Source organism: Entelurus aequoreus, linkage group LG09 (genome assembly GCF_033978785.1).
Source record: "Entelurus aequoreus isolate RoL-2023_Sb linkage group LG09, RoL_Eaeq_v1.1, whole genome shotgun sequence".
Classification (NCBI taxonomy): Eukaryota; Metazoa; Chordata; class Actinopteri; order Syngnathiformes; family Syngnathidae; genus Entelurus; species Entelurus aequoreus.
In genome coordinates, this window is record NC_084739.1 from 28997878 (window position 1) to 29018759 (window position 20882).

General features: G+C 41.6%; 3 protein-coding genes across 4 annotated transcripts in view; 1 reads left to right on the top strand and 2 right to left on the bottom strand.

Annotated features, from left to right (window-relative positions):
* Positions 1–2652, bottom strand: part of slx4ip (SLX4 interacting protein) — an 80984-nt gene extending 78332 nt beyond the window's left edge. The window contains exon 1 of one of the 2 annotated variants that reach the window (XM_062057674.1): positions 2175–2652. In XM_062057674.1, coding sequence (XP_061913658.1) covers positions 2175–2201 — 27 coding nt within the window. In that variant the 5' untranslated portion in view covers positions 2202–2652. The remainder of the gene's footprint in view (positions 1–2174) is intronic. The other variant, XM_062057673.1, reaches the window with a different exon arrangement.
* A 425-nt stretch (positions 2653–3077) lies between these two features.
* mkks (MKKS centrosomal shuttling protein) lies at positions 3078–14868 on the top strand. Its single transcript, XM_062058493.1, has 4 exons — positions 3078–4209; positions 5343–5524; positions 5586–5696; positions 5780–14868. The coding sequence occupies exons 1-4, from the start codon at positions 3225–3227 to the stop codon at positions 6185–6187; spliced, it is 1686 nt and encodes a 561-aa protein (XP_061914477.1). The 5' UTR covers positions 3078–3224; the 3' UTR covers positions 6188–14868.
* On the bottom strand, positions 10471–20494 carry srd5a2b (steroid-5-alpha-reductase, alpha polypeptide 2b). Its single transcript, XM_062058494.1, has 5 exons — positions 20164–20494; positions 15840–16000; positions 15652–15753; positions 15429–15579; positions 10471–12263 (listed from the first exon to the last, which is right to left on the bottom strand). The coding sequence occupies exons 1-5, from the start codon at positions 20436–20438 to the stop codon at positions 12197–12199; spliced, it is 756 nt and encodes a 251-aa protein (XP_061914478.1). The 5' UTR covers positions 20439–20494; the 3' UTR covers positions 10471–12196.
* Positions 20495–20882: the final 388 nt, after the last annotated feature.

Consider the following 20882-nt stretch of genomic DNA (forward strand, 5'->3'; position numbering starts at 1 on the left):
GACGAAAACCGAGGTACCACTGTAGTAGTATATTATTTGTATCACCATTTCAACTTTACTGTAACATATGATTTTTGATTAAATGAGTAAACTCCAACAAAAGTACAATACCACAAAAGTACAATACCACAAACGTACAATACCTATGTTTCATGTTGCTCAAAAAGATTCATTATGGCTTCATATTCATATACTCTTTCAAATGTTCTTGTAATCAGACAATATTTTTGGTATATTAGATGGAATCTTCACCTGACATGTTTCGACTGCTTCCTTAGTTCAATCGTCTCCTTAATGCATCGTTTGAATTTGTTACTTTCTGTCCCGAAGATTTTGTTGTTGTCCCAGTCCATGATGTGGTTATTTTTGCAATGATCTGATATGGCTGATTTTAAGATTTCCTGTCCGGATTTTTGTTTTAGGCTTCTTGTAAACCTTCTAGTTGTCCCTTTTTCGCATTCTTTCCGATGTTCTTTCTTCCTTGTGTTGAATGTCCTCCCTGTTTTTCCGATGTATGATTTTTCTCATGATTTACACGGGATTTCGTAGATGACATTGCATTTCTTGTCTTGTCCTATTTTGTCTTTTGGATGTACAAGTTACTGTCTTGTTTTTGTGTGAGGTTTAGCTGTTGTGTTTATTTTGTGTTTTTTAATGACCCGCTGTATTGGTTCAGTTACTCCCCGTTTGTATGGTAAGGTTATGACCTCTTTGTTCTTTATTTCAGGTTTTTCTTTGAGTTTCTTCTTTGATCTCTTTTCCTTGTTTTTTACTTGTTGTTCACCTTTTTGATGGCCCAGGTGGGATATTGGCAGTTTTGAGTGCATTATGGATGTGTTTCTCTTCTTTTTTTCTATCTTGTTCTTCTGTTATGATGTTGGCCCGTTCATAGAGTGTTGTCACGACTGATAGTTTGTGTCCTTGGCATGACGTTAAAGTGCATCCGGCAGTGGAGGCTCCTCTATGGGGTCTTGGGGCACTAGCAGGTTAACCCCTTTACTACTGTTACCCCAGGTGGCCCTTGGCAAAGGCCTAGTACCTGACTGCCCCCTAGCCAGGGATATGGTGAAGACCTCGACAGCGAAGCAGGCGGAAGACGGTAGATGTAAGAACTACCGCAACGGCTGCGACGGCGGAAGAAGGCACCCCCACATCCATGTGGACCCAGTTATGGGGAAATAACAACCCAAGACCTCAACAGTGGAACAGGCGGAGGATGATTGCTAACCCTATGGAGCGTCACAACGGCTGGGATGGCGGATGAAGGCTGCAGCAGAAAAGGGTCCCCAGTCGTCTTGGACTCCATGCTACTGGACCCTGACCCGGATTTGTCAAGGATCGTGTGGTTACTGTCTGTGCACCAGTCTCCCCACGTTAAACAAAGTCACGCACAGGCATCCTCCATAAAGGGATACCCCCCTACCAGGAGGATCGTCATACTTGCTTCGAGTGACCGCCAATGAATGAATGATAGTTTGTGTGCTGTGGAAAGGTCCAGAGTAGATATTGGTCAGTGTGTGTCGGTTTTCGATGAACAGTAATGTTTTGACTGCCGTCAAAATTGCGGTGGATTTTCATGTCCAAAAAGATTATGGTCCCGTTCACTTCCTCTTCATGTGTAAAGATTCCATCTTAATATACTGAAAATATTGTCTGATTACAAAAAAATTTGAAAAAAATAAAAAAATAAATAAAGACCTATGTTTTATGATAATGTCTACTTGACAAGCCTGTTTGCAAGCGAGAAAATGTAATCACTTGAATTTAAAATTTAAAAAAGTCACAATTTGTTTATTTTTTGCCACTGAGTGTCTAAAATCGAATGAAATAAATTTCACAATTTAAGTATCCTATTATAATTATTGAAGTCAGCAAAAATCACACACAATGACCACTCACATTTTTTGTGAACTTACATGGACATGTGACTTGTGATTTTGTTTGTTGTACAAGTGACAGGTCTTTTTTTTTCTGTCAGTAACGTTTAGTTGTGTTTAGAAAATGTTGCTGTTATTTTTCTTACCATTTTCCACAACTACTTCATTTAAATAGGATTACAAACACAGAAGAAGCACCTGGCATACAGTATTGATATATTGCAATACTGTACTGTGCATCTATATACATACCGGTACATGTAGTTAAAAAGTAACATTGTTAAACGTTTGACTTACCTTAATGACAAATTTGAGAGGAGCCATTGCATTCAACAAAGTGAAGCAGTTTCCCTGACACTACAGTCAGTGTACACGTTTTACAAATAAAAACAGAAAAGTAAAGAAAATCAGTAGGCAGTAAGGCAACGTCCAACAATCAGGGAATGCTATTTCAGCAAAAAGAATCCGACATTTTTTATAATTTGTAATTATTATTGAGAATACTACTAAGGTCAAATGTATAAAATGTAAACATAGATTTTCTACCGCCAGTAGTTTTGAATTTATGTCCAGCGAGTCAGGCGACAGAATATGACGTCACATTGACGGCCAGTAGCCGGTCTTCCAATGTCGTGTTCACTCACTTGTTCACTAATTTATTTATTTACTGATTATATAGATTTAGTTGTACACATTAAAACAATCTTTACTGAGACAAATTGGAAAAATATATATATATTCACGATTATGCGACCGTCTGACGTGATGAAGCAACAAGCCCCAACACAGTGGGGAAAAAAGAAGCCTGTATTAGGTTCGACACAATAAATAATCGAACAGATAACATTCAACCCAGATTTACTTTTTTGTTCAAAGTGCATCAATTTTATTGTAATATTAAAACAATATATTTTTTGCATGACTTTGTCAACTTTTTTTATTAGCTGGACAGTTACTTTTAATCAGGCACAGCCGTTGTTTGCAATATTGGAAGACGCCACTTCCGTTATCAGAATCAGAATACCTTTATTGTCGTTGCATGGAAACAACGAAATTGAACGGCAATTTCGATAATAAATCAGTAGTCACTGGAGTATTATTGTATGTGTATAAATAATACACTGGGTAGTTATGACTGGAACATGTTTTATTTCAACCCGGTTGTTTACATAGCGGCATAACAGTAGTGGTGTTACATCATAAAGGGTCCGTCGTGCATCCGCCGGGTCATATCCGTTCTCAGCACATATCACTACAGTCACCTTCATGCCCAACCAGTTTTTTCCACTGATATGTAAATGTGATTAAAGTTAGAAGAGATTTCAATGAGACATTTCGGGAAGAGTGATGTCTCGACTGGCCAAGAAATCACAAGCTGTTTGCACGGACCTGCCTTTGGAAACTAATGACATCTTGGACAAAGTTCATCTTCTGGGTCAGCTTTTTAGATCTTGTTTTGGTCCTTCGGGGAGACTAAAACACGTCCACAACAACATCGGAGGGCAAGTTGTGACCACGTCAACGTCATCACTTCTACTTGCATCCATTTCCTCATCACAACCGCTCCTAAATCTCATTTTAGCCTCCGTTCGCAATCACGTCTGTCGTTTCAGTGACTGCGGCTTGTTCGCAGCCATAGTTTGTGTGGCTCTTATTGAAGGAGTCAAACAGCTTGACCTTAAAGGAAAGGTGACCACCGGTGTGTACAAACACCTGTTGGGTCTGTGCATTAGTTACCTCCAACAAGAAGACTGTGGCTGTAAAGTGAGGCTCGATTTTTGCAGCAGCGATGACTTGATCACGTTGGCTCGCAGTGTTCTCTGCAGCAAACCAGCCTGCAGGCTAACAGAGCACGAAGCTCTTCACATCAGCAGGTTAGCTGTGCAAGCATTTTTACTCACAGTACCTTCCCACAGCAATGGCGTAGTAACTCTAGGCACGACCCTGATTGTGCCCATTGATGGCCTTCCTGTGATGGACTCTGCAGTGTTTCCAGGCATATTAGTAGACATGCCGAATGGCTATGAGTACTCAGAAATGAGGACTCCCCCCGCTATTCCCCTGCGAATGGTATTGTTCAGTACATCCCTAGCTGGAGATCTTTCCGAACTAGGAGATGGAACAATTGAGGTGCACCGCGGTGCAGACATGGACTCTGACATCCTGAATCAGCTCCTTGGGATTGGCAAACGGGCAGTGGAAGATGGTGTTAAGATATTCATGTGCCAGAAGGTTATCCACCCGGTCTTGCAGCAATACCTAAGGAGTCACGGCATCATAGCCATAGAGCGAGTGGGGATTAATCTCATGCAGCCTCTTACGCAACTCACAGGTAAGCACAACTTGATCCGTCATGTCGTATAGCACCGGTCCCCTCCAAGGTTTCTCATTGTCATCCCATTGGGTTGAGTTTCGTCTTGCCCTGATGTGGGATCTGATGTTGTTGTGGCTTGTGCAGCCCTTTGAGACATTTGTGATTAAGGGTTGCCATATTTTTCGGACTATAAGTCGCAGTTTTTTTCATAGGTTGGCCGAGGGTGCGACTTATACTCAGGAGCAACTTATGTGTGAAATTATTAACACATTACCATAAAAAATATCAAATAATATTATTTAGCTCATTCACGTAAGAGATTAGACGTATAAGATTTCATGGGATTTAGCGATAGGAGTGACAGATTGTTTGGTAAATGTATAGCATGTTCTATATGTTATAGTTATTTGAATGACTCTTACGTTAACATACCAGGCACGTTTTCAGTTGGTTATTTATGCGTCATATAACGCAGTGGTCCCCAACCACCGGGCCGCGGCCCGGTACCGGTCCGTGGATCGATTGGTACCGGGCCGCACAAGAAATTTAAAAAAAATGTCTTTATTAAATCAACATAAAAAATACAAGATACACTTACAATTAGTGCACCAACCCAAAAAAAAACTCCCTCCCCCATTTACACTCATTCACACTCATTCGCACAAAAGGGTGGTTTCTTTCTGTTATTAATATTTCTGGTTCCTACATTATATATCAATATATATCAATACAGTCTGCAGGGATACAGTCCGTAAGCACACATGATTGTATTGTTTTATGACAACAACAAAAAAGTATATATATATAAAAATTACCATACCCCCCAACCCCCAACCCGGTCCGTGGGAACAAATTTCAAGCATGCTACAAAAAGGTTGGGGACCACTGATATAACGTACACTTATTCAGCCTGTTGTTCACTATTCTTTATTTATTTTAAATTGCCTTTCAAATGTCTATTCTTGGTGTTGGGTTTTATCAAATAAATTTCCCCAAAAAATGCGACTTATACTCCAGTGCGACTTATATATGTTTTTTTCCTTCTTTATTATGCATTTTCGGCCGGTGCGACTTATACTCCGAAAAATACGGTATATAAGTAAACATTGATTGATGTATAGAGAATTTTTTGCTGTTCTTTATTTTAAAAGGGTCCCAACCAGTGGCAACGTTGCACACGATAATCCCTCCTCAAGCCTATGGAAAGGTGGGGATTACCACTTCTAGACAGTTTGGATCCAAGACAATGCTGCATTTATACCCGTCTGAGGAGTCGGTGATCTGCACCACAGTCCTCTGTCACAGGAACGAGACCATGTTAAATGAATTGAAGGTATGATTAGGTTAAATGACATGATATATGGACTATAAATGTCTATGTGTGGCTTTCACAGGTGGCGTGCCAGAAGACGGAGCATGTTTTGCGGCTCGCCCTGAAGGAACCGTTTGCTTTGCTCGGAGGTGGGTGCACAGAGACCCACTTAGCTGCGTACATCAGACAACAGGTACGATCCATCACTGTTTGCTCACCCACCACATGGCGGTCTTCTTAATTTCTCATCTTAATTGCGCTACGATCTAATCCTAGTGTGATGCAGCTGGAAGTGCATCAATGCTCGGCTGCTCACAGGCAGAATACCTGCTTGGAGTGGAGGCGTTCTGCAGCTCTCTCGATTCGGCGGCTGCATCGCTACAGCACGACAGTGAGAGTTCTCTCATTGATCTGACTTGCGCTCACCATTGGACTCTCCCAGAGGACGCAGAGGCTTGCTTCAGCAGCTGTGGCTGCGGACTGATGAAAAGTGACCAAAGTCCAACGTGGAGCCACTTGAACACTAAATACCCAGTGTTCTCCCCGGGGTCAGTGTCTGGAGGCGATAAGGTGAAGCCATGCTTGCTCGACTCTTTCACAGCAAAGCTCAACGCTTTACAAGTTGCAGTAGAAACCGCAAATGTTGCCCTCGATGTGCGATATATAATACAAGATATGAACTAACTCAAAAAGGGCAAGAGCGGTTTGCGACAAGCATATTGTGGTGATATTATGAGTTTTTCTACATTTAAAACAGTTCATTGTGGTCTACATAACATGCAATGTTGGTGCTTTAGTCCAAATGTTGCATAGATTGTTTTACAGACCGTTTTCAAGGCGCTTTACAAGTTGCGGTAGAAACCGCAAACGTTGCCCTCGATGTGCGATATATAATACAAGATATGAATAGGGATGATGTTCGAAACTGGTTCTCCCGATTGTTCGATAAGAAAAGAACCGATTCCATGGATTCGAATCCCTTTTTGAAAACCGGTTCCCGTTATCAAAGCCACTATACCGTATTTTCGCGACCATAGGGCGCACGGTATTAAAAGGCGCTGTGTCAGTTACGGGTGCTATTTCTGTATTTAACGCATAAATAAGGCGCAGCATATTTTTGGGCCAGTGACGTGCGGTGAGGTTCATGGCTGGTGAGGCACTGACTTCATCACAGTCAGATTTACAAACATATGAACCCTAAAGAGTATCTTATTCACCATTTGATTGGCAGCAGTTAACGGGTTATGTTTAAAAGCTCATACCAGCATTCTTCCCTGCTTGGCACTTAGCATCAAGGGTTGGAATTGGGGGTTAAATCACCAAAAATGATTCCCGGGCGCGGCGCCCCTGCTGCCCACTGCTCCCCTCACCTCCCAGGGGGTGATCAAGGGGATGGGTCAAATGCAGAGGACAAATTTCATTACACCTAGTGTGTATGTGACAATCATTGGTACTTTGACTTAACTTTAACTTTACACATACAAACTGTAGCACACAAAAAAGCAAATTTAAATAAAAAAAAAACTTTATTATGGTCTTACCTTTACTTATAAATGAAGTCCATGCGCCGCTCCTTCTGAACAAAAGCATCAATAACTTGTTTATAGAAGTCTTCCTTATCTTTCTTCAGTTTTAAAAGTCTCTCTGTCTCGATGGAGATATTCCTTTAATTATTACCTCCTGCTTCGATTGAAAGTCCAGTTTAGAAAACTGTTTTATTTTAGATATGTAATCCTCCATGTTAAAAGTCCAGGCGAGAGGAAAAAATAAACGACCGCTGCTAACTGTTGCTGCTTGTTGTCACTTATTCTGCAGCCGAGTAGTCGCAGAAATGATCCCTGGGATCACTAGCACCCTCTACCACCATGAGGCGGGATTACTGCAAGCCTCAGCCAGTGCATCTTCGCAGCCGTTTTATGATTGCTCAGCACAAGAAATACGTTACACACATACAGTTGTTGACAAAATACACTGTACATTATATACTGTACCTCAGCTACCTAAACTATGGAAATGTATAATATAATTCATATAGCAATACGGTCTCACTGCACAGCAGGCCAGCAGTTAGCCGAGTCATTGCGCAATCCATGGTGAGGCTCAACTGGCTGGTGACTCACCGCAAGTCTCTTTTCAGTATTTGAACGGCAAATGTGAAAATTCAGCGATTTTGAATAAAAATAATCTAAAACTAGTGAAGTTAAATGGAAAATAACTTTATAGTATAATCACTGGATACATATAACAATTTAATTTTTTTTTTTCTTTTTACATTTTTTTTCTTTCCATGATGGCACGTGAGGCCCCGCCTCACCTGCCTCCCCTGACTGCACATCACTGTTTTGGGCGCAGGCATGGTTAAACATACGCTAGCTTAAAACATACGGTAGCATGCATGGACGCTAGGGGTGTAACGGTACGTATATTTGTATTGAACCGTTTCGGTACGGGGGTTCCGGTTCGGTTCGGAGGTGTACCAAACAAGTTTCCACACGGACATATGAAGTAGCCGCCTAAGCTAAAGTCTTAACAAGCTGCTCTGCTTTCTGCCTCCTACACAGCACCCAGCATTGTCCCACACACACAACCATCTGATTGGTTACAACCATAGCGGTAACAGCCAATCAGCAGTGCGTATTCAGAGCGGTAACAGCCAATCAGCAGTGCGTATTCAGAGCGCTTGTGGTAGGGTTAGCAGATAGGTGTTTAGCAGGTGAGCATCAGGCAGCGGACTCTCCCCATATTAAAATAAACACCTCCCAGTCAACTACTAGTAACATCACTATGAGCCCGTTGACGTTCTAGAAACAAACTGCATTTCAGCTCGCTCGCAGTCCTGGCTTGAGGTGAAGGCTTATTAGCTTTTAGCGTAACGTTAGCTCATTTTGCGGTGTGTGTGTGTGTGTGTGTGTGTGTGTGTGTGTGTGTGTGTGTGTGTGTGTGTGTGTGTGTGTGTGTGTGTGTGTGTGTGTGTGTGTGTGTGTGTGTGTGTGTGTGTGTGTGTTAGCTCATTGTGAGGTGTGTGTGTGTGTGTGATAAAAATCAACTACAGGCTTCCCAAATGCTGTAATAAATTAAGCATGATGACTTGACTTGAAACTGTTTAATGTTGCCCTTTTTATATGTAGAAGAAAAGTTTTGTCATTTTATTTAATCTGAGCAACAACTTGAGGCAGTTTAATGTTGATTAACGTGGGCAGAATTATTATAGTGTTCCTAATGTTAAAAGGATAAAGCCATTGTTTACAAATTTGGTAAATAAATAACCAAAAAATTTACATATTTTGTTGTTTTCTTACTGTACCGAAAATTAACCGAACCGAGACCTCTAAACGGAGGTATGTACCGAACCGAAATTTTGGTGTACCGTTACACCCCTAATGGACGCTGTTTTAAAAAGGCAGCAGGAGCAAAGCTGAGTTTGGTTGTACTTTATTGAAGTATTTATCAATATACTCACATTATTTTTTGATCAATCCTCATCCACAAATCCATCAAAGTCCTCATCTTCTGTGTCCGAAATGAACAGCTGGGCAAGTTCTCCAGCAAACACGCCGGATTCACTCACATTTTCAAAGTCAGTCTCGTTGTCCCTTAGCATAGCAAGCTAGCACAACAGTAAAAGCCGACTTCTCTTGCCCCGTTGTGCGTATGGATTCGCTACCGTGCTGGTCCCCTTCTGGATGTCGAAAGTGAGCGGCACCTCGTCCATGTTGGTGATGTGTTTGTCGGCAATTTTTTTATGTACAACGCACATAGCAGCACTATATGCTCACTGGGGGTGTGCCTTTAGCGTCCTCTCTCAACTGAAACCTTCACCCTATAACGGCCGCATGCTGTCCTCAGTCACGTCCGCTTTTCTTCCATATAAACAGCGTGCCGGCCCAGTCATATAACACCTATGGCTTTTGGAACACTCAGTGCACACACAACAACCTACTGTATCTGGATTCGATAAGAGATTCGATAAGGACTCGGTTCGATAAGAGGAATTGATAATGGGCTTGAACTCGATAATTTCTTAACGAACATCATCCCTAGATATGAACTAACTCAAAAGGGCAAGAGCGGTTTGCGACAAGCATATTGTGGTGATGTTATGAGTTTTTCGACATTTAAAACAGTTCATTGTGGGTCTACATAACATGCAATGGTGGTGCTTTAGTCCAAATGTTGCATAGATTGTGTTTTACAGACCATTTTCAAGGCGCTTTACAAGTTGCGTCATTTTGTGGGTGGTCTTATTTACGTGCTGAGGCCCTTCTCAAAGCCAAGCCCGCTTTGATTGCGTCTCCATCACGTCAGCCAAGTTGTATTTTTTTTGTCGCTTTCATAATCAAGTCTACTGACAGAAATAAGTTAGAACAGTGGTTCTTAACCTTGTTGGAGGTACCGAACCCCACCAGTTTCATATGCGCATTCACCAAATCCTTCTTTAGTGAAAAATATATATTTTTTTTTTTTTCAAATTCAAGACAAAAGTTATATGTTTTTTTACTGGTGCACAAAATGAACCGTGCATGAACATCACCTTGTTCAAAGAACAAAACCAACATAGTACATGAACTCACAACAAATTACACACCTGCAAATCAGTTTGACTTCTGCTGTTGCCGTATCCATAATATGCAGATAGGGAGAAGTTTTTATGTACACGATGAGTCGGGTGTGGCTTGAGGCTCCACCGAACCCCTGAGGCCGACTCACCGAACCCCTAGGGTTCGATCGAACCCAGGTTAAGAACCACTGAGTTAGAACTATATGCTACTTTTTATTTGAAATGTCGATGGCGGAGCATTATAGCATGCATGTATGAGCCATTCTGCCCCACAACAAGAGGATGGAGGAAAAGAAGGAACTTTAATGACTGCAACTTTGGAATACAACTGAATAAAAATTGCGGACTCGAGCAAAGCTCAAAAAGGTTTCTCTAAGCTTACATATGGTAGGATACAACATAACATGAATTCAGTCCTGCACATGTCTCACATTTTTATTGAGGAGTTTGCAACAATAATACACACTTCTAAGAATATGACTGCCCTTGGAACTTTTTCCACGAATGTAAATAGTAACGTAGATCCCACCCACTTTAGTGATGTTAAGAAATGGCAGTGGCATGCCCACCGTACTTGCTCTACCTTGCAGGTTAAAAATAAAAGTGTGAATAAATAATCATATTCATATTCATGTTAGCATTTACAAAAGCTATCAAATAGCGCTCTGTAGTTTACAACCAATAATTAGCGGTGCTCGCTGCCAGCTTGCAATTAGCAGTGCTATACTGTATTGAGTATCCTAGTATTGCTCGATAAAAAGGTACCTGTTGGAGCACAATTTTATACAGGTTGAGATCCCCCTTCTGTCTGTCCAGGGCCGGCCCGTGGCATCGGCCGTATAGGCAAATGCTAAGGGCGCCGTCCATCAGGGGGCGCCACGCCAGTGCCACAAATATTGGAGGGGAAAAAAAAGTTGGTACTATTATTTCTAAATACATAAAATAATCCCACGTTAATTAAAATGCAAAGTAAAGCCTATTTAATAGAAATATTATTTGTTACAACATTACGCCCCCCCTCCCCCGGCACGGTGCGCCCCCTCCCTTCCCGTATCATGACTCTTTTTGGACGTCACCACATAAAAAAATCAACACAAGATGTCAAAACGGCCAAAACTGTCAGGTGCCCAGGGAAGAAAAAAGAGAAAAGAAGAGGAGAAACGAGAAAAAGACAGAGGTAGCAGGTAGGTAACGTTAGCCTACATGAAATTATTTGTCTTTTACAGAATGTGATAGTAACCTGGCTTTTTAGCATTAAGCTAATGTTACATGATTCGTCAATTGCTAATCAATAAATAGCTAGTTCTGTTTTAACGTCGGGTTAATATTGTGGAGGGGGCTAAATTGTTATGGAAAATAATAATGTAACGTTAGGTAATTACAGTACTCCCTGGTGTACAGTAATTTGTAAGTCATTCTAGTTAATGCAATATTAAAAAGCACAAATAGAGAACTCTGTAGGATCCCCTTTTTTTTGTAATATAGTTGTTAAAGTCATACTGGTTTGATATCTTGTTTTGTGCAGTGCCTTATTTATATTGTATTTTTAATGTATTTTATGCAACTTGTTGACACATTTTATTTTGTGTTTATGTATGTAAAAATATTGTATTTCATGTATTCATTTTTTATTTTTTGTATTGATTTATTTATCCATATTTTTTTTATCTTGTTAACTATTCTGATTGTTAATTTGCTTTCTTTAAGTAAAAAAAAAGGTCAAAGATAAAGCTATTCGGTTTCTTGTGAGTATATACACTTCACTGCCGATGTGGGGGGGCGCCACCTAAAATCTTGCCTAGGGCGCCAGATTGGTTAGGGCCAGGCCTGTGTCTGTCTCACCACTAGTTTTGTGGTTCTTGAGAGAGAGCGGTTAATAGGATGCCACCTTCGCTGAATCCTTAGGACCAATAACTGTCTCATTGGACAATTGAAATCTAGTAAGACAAGCGTGTAGCACTCCTGCATCATATCCATGCATGATGTTTTCAACGTGACTCACTGTCACCACACTTGATGGGTACACCTGCAATTTACACTTGCTATTCAGCTTTGGAGAGTAAAATTAGCTTGAACACAAATACACATCTATGCAGTATTTGGCTCTGCAGCCCTTACTGACATATTAATGCTTCTCAAAGTAAAAATGGGATCAAAGCTTTTCGATACTTTGGGTAGTCCTTGAATTTCCTCTTGTAAAACCTACAAAACAGCAAAGTAGACACTATCACTCAGTTGGTATGTCGTATACTTAGCATATACACAGTACAGGCCGAAAGTTTGGATACAACTTCTCATTTCAATTTTTTTCTTTATTTTCATGACAATTTACATTGTAGATTGTCACTAAAGGCATCAAAACTATGACACCTGTGAAGTGAAAACCCTTTCAAGTGACTACCTCCTGAAGCTCATCAAGAAAATGCCAAGAGTGTGCAAAGCAGTAATCAGAGCAAAGGGTGGCAATTTTGAAGAAACTAGAATACAAAACATGTTTTCAATTATTTCACTTTTTTTGTTAAGTACATAACTCCACATGTGTTCATTCATAGTTTTGATGCCTTCAGTGACAATCTACAATAGTCATGAAAATAAAGAATTCTCATTGAATGAGAAGGCGTGTTCAAACTTTTGGCCTGTACTGTATATTGGTCCAGCCTGGGGCTCGATCCAGTGATTGAGAGATGGAAGCACAAGCCAATGAGCTAAAAGCCTGAGTTGTTGTATAGCGCAACTCTTTCGGCGTCAGGGAGTGAGGTTTACCAACACACTCTACATACAGTGTAGTACAGTTAAAGGGGAACTACACGTTTTATAGAATTCTGCCCCTCGTTCACAATCCTTATGTGAGACAAGAACGCATGTCTTTCCCTTTGCTGTGTATTCTGATTATTTAAAAAACTGGTGATGGGATTTATCTATTCTGCCTTTAAAGCCCTCTAAACAACACACAAAAACCTCCAACATTGTTTTATATACATCCTATAAATATGTACAGTATGTAATGTAATTGTTCTTTCCATTTCGACATAAATAATGCATGCACTGCAGGCAATTACATATCTTTTCAACTTTAATATTATCTAATTATGCACAAGTGTCAAACACAAGGCCCACAGCTGAGCCACCACGCCATTTTCTGTGGTCAACAAATATGAGATGCCGAATGTAAAAGTTCAGTCACACTTTTCTAGCAGATATATGTCTCACATTTAGCTCACTTTTTGCACATTTAACACAATATTCTCACATTGTCATCAGACTGGAGGGGGGTCCCCACATCTGCAGTCCATTCCAAGGTTTCACATTGTTCCCATTGGGTTGAGTTCTTTCTAGCCCTGATGTGGAATCAGATCCAAGGATATTGTTGTGGTTTGTGCAGCCCTTTGAGACATTTGTGATTAAAGGCTAAATAAATAAAACGAAACTGTTGCTGAGAGCATCGTCTACCAATTCAAACTCCTTGTGTGTTAAACGTTCTTGGCCAATAAATCTGATTCTGAGATAACACAGAGGAACTACTTTTCTGCTGTAGTGATACATTGCCTTGCTCCTCATTCATAACAACAATCTGTGCTGACAAAGAAACATATGAACTACTAAGATTAGACAACCAAATGATCTGTAAAGTCTAAGCTCACATTTCATCTTTTGTTTGTACACGGCTAGCTTGTCTGTGTATACAGCTGTAATATCATATCAAGCATTATGTCCCCCTTATGTCGTCTCTCGCGACGTCTGCCATGATTAGTTGTAGCAAACACAGAACATGGAAAGAATTTATGGTAATGCTTAAAATGACCAAACTTCTGTAAATATTTCTTGTAATCATTAATGTGTCTATTACTACATTACTTTCATACCCACAGCATGTATATGAAACCTCTGAGGTTTTTGGAGTTATTTTTAGAGGGCTTTATAGGCGAAATAGGTCCATCCCCATTACCTGTATTGTTAGCCGCCTCTTGCTAGCAGCTTTTCACTATTTCGGACGCACAGAAAATAATTTTTGTTTCATCTGACCACAGAACTTTCCTCCGGAAGGTCTTATCTTTGTCCATGGGATGTCAGATGAAACAAAAATGTTGCTGTTTTGACACAATAGCCAGCAATATGTGAAAAGGTGAGGCCTTTAATCCTAGGAACACCATTCCTATCGTCTCCTATCGTCAAGCATGGTGGTGGTAGTATTATGCTCTGGGCCTGTTTGGCTGCCAATGGAACTGGTGCTTTACAGAGAGTAAATGGGACAATGAAAAAGGAGGATTACCTCCAAATTCTTCAGGACAACCTAAAATCATCAGCCCGGAGGTTGGGTCTTGGGCGCAGTTGGGTGTTCCAACAGGACAATGACCCCAAACACACGTCAAAAGATGTAAAGGAATGGCTAAATCAGGCTAGAATTAAGGTTTTAGAATGGCCTTCCCAAAAGTCCTGACTTAAACATGTGGACAATGCTGAAGAAACAAGTCCATGTCAGAAAACCAACACATTTAGCTGAACTGCACCCATTTTGTCAAGAGGAGTGCTCAAAAATTCAACCAGAAGCTTGTGGATGGCTACCAAAAGCACCTTATTGCAGTGAAACTTGCCAAGGGACATGTAACCAAATATTAACATTGCTGTATGTATACTTTTGACCCAGCAGATTTGCTCACATTTTCAGTAAACCCATAATAAATTCATAAATGAACCAAACTTCATGAATGTTTTTTGTGACCAACAAGTATGTGCTCCAATCACTCTATCACAAAAAAATGAGAGTTGTAGAAATGATTGGAAACTCAAGACAGCCATGACATTATGTTCTTTACAAGTGTATGTCAACTTTCGATCGCGACTGTACAAAATAACATTCACAACAAATTATATTTATCATCAACACACGACAAAATGCACAAGACGCAGCTGCAAAATCGACCGAACCATCGAAAAAGGAAATAGCCGCCACACGGAATGGAAATCCACCACATAATTAATATCATTTTCAAGCACTTGTTTTCAGTTGTCTTCATATTTTGAGGTAAAAGTACAACCAAACTTTCAAACATTTTTGGCCTAAGCATTTTAGGTAGCTGCTCGGCAGCGACAACACCTCATCTGTGCCAATAAATTGAAAGTAATTATTAATTCATCACTAAAATGAGTCCCCAATAGTAACTTAGTTTTTTGATCACATGGACAATAATAAGACCTTCTGGAGGAAAGTTATGTGGTAGTTCAGCCATGACATGATGTTCTTTACAAGTGTATGTAAACTTTTGACCACGACTGTATGCGTTCTTGTCTCACATAATGCTTTTAAAATATGAGCAAAATTTGTTTTTAAAAAGTGCAGTTTCCCTTTAAGATCCTAGTAGTTGTTACCTGTGATGGTAAATGGCTCTCGGTCCGATGAAGCATGCAGTAAACACTGCAAACGAAAGCGATGGAAGACCCCAAGTAGCCATGGCATACCCAAACCACTCAAGAATCTCTCCAAAGTAATTGGCAGCAGACACATATTCAAAGAAGCCTCCTGCAGGCAAATAAAAGACCTTTAAGTGACACCACATCCATCATAAATCATCCTGTGTATATCATATGTTACCTGTTGGGACCTTGTAAATCACTTCTCCCGGTTTCCTCAAGTTACGTAAGCTGAAGTCGCTGTGAATATTGATGGCCATCCCCGTGTAAAACAATAGTAAGCCTATAAGAAACACTCACCGTAAGTCATTTGAACACCAATGCTCTGTTGGCTGCACTTGTAAAAAAAATAAAAAATTAGACACCCACCAATGCAAACGCAGCAGTCAGACATCTGCTCATCCAGCTGAGCACAATGCAGCAAGTAGTGGCCCTGCAAGAATCCATTCACGGAGCAGAAGAAACCTGCTCCTAACATCACATTCTGGGGGCACGGTTTTCCTTTAGTCAGCAGTGAAAAGATGAATGTTCTGGGATTGGGGGAGAAAACACAAGACCTCAAAAGCCTTATTGTCCCTCTGCGGTGATTAAAAATCCTGACGATGTTTGCTGGATTATGAATATGTTGGGGTTTAACTGCTAAGTATGGTTTATAGCTTGAATACAAATCCATCCATTTTCTACTGCTTGTCCCTTTTGGGGTGGCGGGGGGTACTGGAGCCTATCCCAGCTGCATTTTGGCGGAAGGCGGGGTACACCCTGGACAAGTCAACACCTCAGATCCCACCTCACTCCTACCCACTTCTCCAAAGTGGGCTGGCTCAGGGTGGAGGACAGAGTAAAACAACTTGCACTGAGCCTAGTCTATAAAATCCGCTACACCTCCCTGATACCAAAGTACATGTCAAACTACTTCCTTAACGTAAATGACCGCCATAACCACAACACCAGGGGGAGCTCCACTAACCACGTTAAACCCAGATTCCGAACTAACAAAGGTCTTAACTCATTCTCTTTCTATGCCACATCAATGTGGAATGCGCTCCCAACAGGTATAAAAGAAAGGGCATCTCTATCCTCCTTCAAAACTGCAATAAAAGTACACCTCCAGGCAGCTACAACCCTAAACTAACACCCTCCCCGGATTGTTAATAATCAAATGTAAACAATCAAATGTAGATACTTTTTTTTATGCCTTCTGATCTCTCTCTCTCTCTCTCTCTCTCTCTCTCTCTCTCTCTCTCTCTCTCTCTCTCTCTCTCTCTCTCTCTCTCTCTCTGTCACACCGCGGTGAGGGATGTCTTGTCTTGGTTTTTTCTGTCTTGTGATTTGCATGTTTTAGTTTGAAAAGTAACTCTCCTCTCGTTTCAGGTCACTTGCCCTTCCTTTTGTGTCATCAGTCTGACGTCATCCCTGTTCCCTGATTGTTTCCACCTGTTCCCTATTACCCTCATGTGTCTTATAAGCCCACTCCTTCCTTTGTTCTGGGCCAGATTGTTTCGTTTATTCGTGCTCTCTAGCGTCCATGCCCATGTCCATGCCTTGCCCTGTTTCATGCTTATGTCCCTTGATCTTGATTCCCTTCGTGGCTATTTTGAGTTTTCCTTTCTTCCTCCTCAGCAGAGTGATTCTTTGTTATTGAGTTTATTCAGCCGAAGTGGTAAGTTATCAGTTATTTTTCATTCCTTCCTCAAATTTTTGAGTGACTATTTTTGTTAAACTTTATTAGAATAGATAGTGTAGAATTTTTCATAACTGTGGTTTCTTCCTCCTGTTGGAGCGTTTTTTGTTAATACATTTTATAGCATACGGCGCCAATTATAGTTCATCTTTGCTTTAGTGTTTTCCTCCGTTCGGAGTGATTTTCGGTTGTTCCTTTTTTTTGGAACCTTTTTCGCCGATTAGTTTTTTGGTTAAAGATAGATATTGTATTCCTTGACTGTGGAGGTGAAAGGAAGCTGTCAAAATAAAAGCCGGTCAAAACTCCCTACTCTGCATCTGAGTCCTATCCTTTGTACCAAGCCTGACACTCTCTCTCTCTCTCTCTATATGCCCACTACTTGCTGTCCATATCCTACCAAGTCAGACCTACAGTTTTCCAATATCCATTTCTATTTTCTCAATTGTTGATGACTGATGATAACAACCAAACCTAATACCCCCCACCCCCCCCACCCCCCCCCACCCCCATCCCCTCCACACCCCGGATTGTAAATAATGTAAATAATCTTGTGTGATGACTGTATTATGATGATAGTATATATCTGATAGTATATATCTGTATCATGAATCAATTTAAGTGGACCCCGACTTAAACAAGTTGAAAAACTTATTCGGGTGTTACCATTTAGTGGTCAATTGTACGGAATATGTACTTCACTGTGCAACCTACTAATAAAAGTCTCAATCAATCAATCAATCATCGCAGGGCCAACACAGATAGACAGACAAGCATTCAAACTCACATTCACACATAAAGTGGCCTATCCCCAGGTGCATGTCTTTGGAGGTGGGAGGAAGCCGGAGTACCTGGAGGGAACCCACGCGGTCACGGGGAGAACATGCAAACTCCACACATAAAGACCCCCGATCCCGGGAATCGAACCCTTCTTGCTGTGACGAACAAGCGCTAACTACTGCGACACACTACTGCATTCACACTCACATTCACACACTGGAATCAAAGTGTTGCCAATCAACCTGTTCCTAGTTTTCAAACTCCACACAGAAAGACACGCAGGATCGAACCCAGGACCTTTGTATTGTGAGGCACATGCACTAAACCCTGTGCACCGTGCTGCCCAGAGTAACAGTGCCAATAGCGCATTTCAAGTCATATGATGTATTGTTGCAAATGGAGAAGAGGACATACCTCTATTTAAACATGATTCTTTTTTCTGTGACAGATCATATATGACTGAAAACTTCATTAAATCATGACAGATTCTTTCCGGCTCTCAACGAAGTCAAGATGCTTATTCTCTCTCCGCTCCCTTATCTTCCCTGCTTTTGTTTCTCTGTCTCGTCTTGACTTTTGGAGCCTCTTTTTGCACTGCTCTCCAAAACCTAAACAATGGAATCGATCAACATGCCCCCTCAACAAAATTGACAAGATCTTCTTGAGGAGAAGCTCGGGTTCGGGGAAACCTGTCTGTTCTGACGAAACGTTTGTCGCTGGATACACGGTGGACTCCTGGGAGAAGTGGAGGGTCTTGTGCCTGGCGATCCTTTTCGTCGACACCCGTTCAGAACTATGCCGTGCCCCCGTTGCAAGTCTCGAGTTTGGTAACATATGCTCAAGTAGGAGCTTTTATTTATTTTATTTTTCAAGATGGCGCCACTGTAGTCGCTGCTGTTGTTGTTGCTCTGTGCTCTTGTGTCATCCTTTTGTGTTCCTGATGTTTCCCTCTTGTTTTCATGTGTTTTTTTTGCCTTTTGGTTCGGGACCCTTTGGGACTGTGTGACAAGGGGTGGCACTTTCGTCACTTTTGCGGTGCTTTTTTGTGAACTTCTGGATCTAGCCTTTTGGCCATGGAGACCAGCTGCTGGGTCTCTGCCACACCAGAGTCCATTTGGAGAGACTGGAGGAGATCCGGATGAAGAGACAGGGCTGCAGAGCTGGCGCCGGAACAGACGGGCTTCACAGTGTCTTGGCTGAATGAACAGGTATCGGACACCTCGGTCTCCTTGGGCGCATCCTCGCACATCCATGCGGACTGGATACTGGCCGAGAGTTGGTGGGCGGCCAAGGGTGGTTGTGGTTGCTTTGTTGGGTCTGCTCCTGTCTCTGGCCATGCTCCCCCCACCCCAGCAGACGATGGCGTGGGAACACCGCAGAGGACACCACAGTGTATATGTTTTTTTGTGTTTTTTTATTTATTTTGGCTGTGTGTAGAAGTGGCTGGTTGCATCAGCTCTGCTGTTTTAATGTCCTTTGTGTTCTTTGATGTTTCCACGTTGGCTATGAGTAGGTATGATACTCGAAACCGGTTTTCCCGGTTTCCACGTTGGCTATGAGTAGGGATGATACTCGAAACCGGTTTTCCCGGTTGTTCGATAAAAAAAGAACAGAGTCCTCGGACTCGAATCCCTTTTTGAGAACCGGTACCCGTTATCGAGACCACTATAGTAAAGAAAAAGAGTTGGTTCTTTATTCGAATCCCTGGGACCAATCTCGTCCCGACCAGAAATGCCCCGTGAGACATCACAAGAAATGACGTCACGTAGCTCAGTCATTAGGCGCAGATAGGAAACGCAGGAAAAACAATCCACCGGAAAAAGCGCTCCAAGGTGTAATAAAGTTCAAAACAAAAGGTATAATCCAATGAATAACTTTACTGAGAGATTTGAGCAGGGTACAAACACATGACCAACACTTTTACGACCAACCGGAAACATAGCAACCAGGCTAGCAACGCACCTCCTTTTTTTCCCCTTGGCCTCAGTCTGGACCCCCTCTCCAGAGGCCCAAGCTTAGACTTAATTTTTTTTTCTTTCTCTTGGTGGCGACCCATCAGTCTTCCTGTTCTGTCTACCCGTCTATACTGTATGTCCGTTCTAGACAATAAAGTTCCATTTCATTCCGAGTAGTGTGCATCCTGTTGTCTTTGATTGGTCTTAACACATTCATAGCAATAAAAGGAATTCTAGTAAAACCATAAGAATTGATTGATTCCAACGTCCATACTGATACCTGTGAAAGTAGTGCAGGCAAAAGGTTCCAAGTAGGAGCATCCTCCCCACGCTGGAGGCTTTTTGTGACGTGAGCATCAGAAGCAGAGGGACAAGAAGAGCTGGGGACTCCTGGAGGAACCAAGCCAGTCGGGCAGGGACCAATCTGGTTTGAGGAGTTTGTGCCAAGTGGCGGCCATAGCAAGTTTGGCATTTCTTGTGTTGGTACAGATGCCACAGTCCTGCAAGGATGATCCCAAAGCTAAGATAGTTGATCAGGTTCTCATTGCAGTGCATGCTGTCTTCTCTGTTTGTCTTCCTTGGTCACGAGCGTGTGTCAAACAGCCAGTGTGGCAACTCCCAAAAGACGGGCGTGTCTCAACGTGTAAACATGAGGGTTCAGCTCATGCATAACTTGATGTATTCATGAGTGTCATTACATCATTATGGTCTTGCAAGTATGCCTTGATAGTGCAATACAGTACACTGAGTCCAATTTATGAGCTTGACACTGACAGTGACACAAAGCCATTGTAAAAAAAAAAGTTAAATATTGTCCGGTTGCTGCTGATGACATAAAAAATCATTGCTGTGGCAAATGATACCAAACATACATAAACAGTTGTTCCAGATTCTAGCAGTGACTTTGTAAACCGCTCGCAATAATCAAAGCCTGCTTGTTTGTTTACAGCAGATGTCCTCAATAGATGGCCCGCAGGCTAAAACCAGCCCGCCAATGCG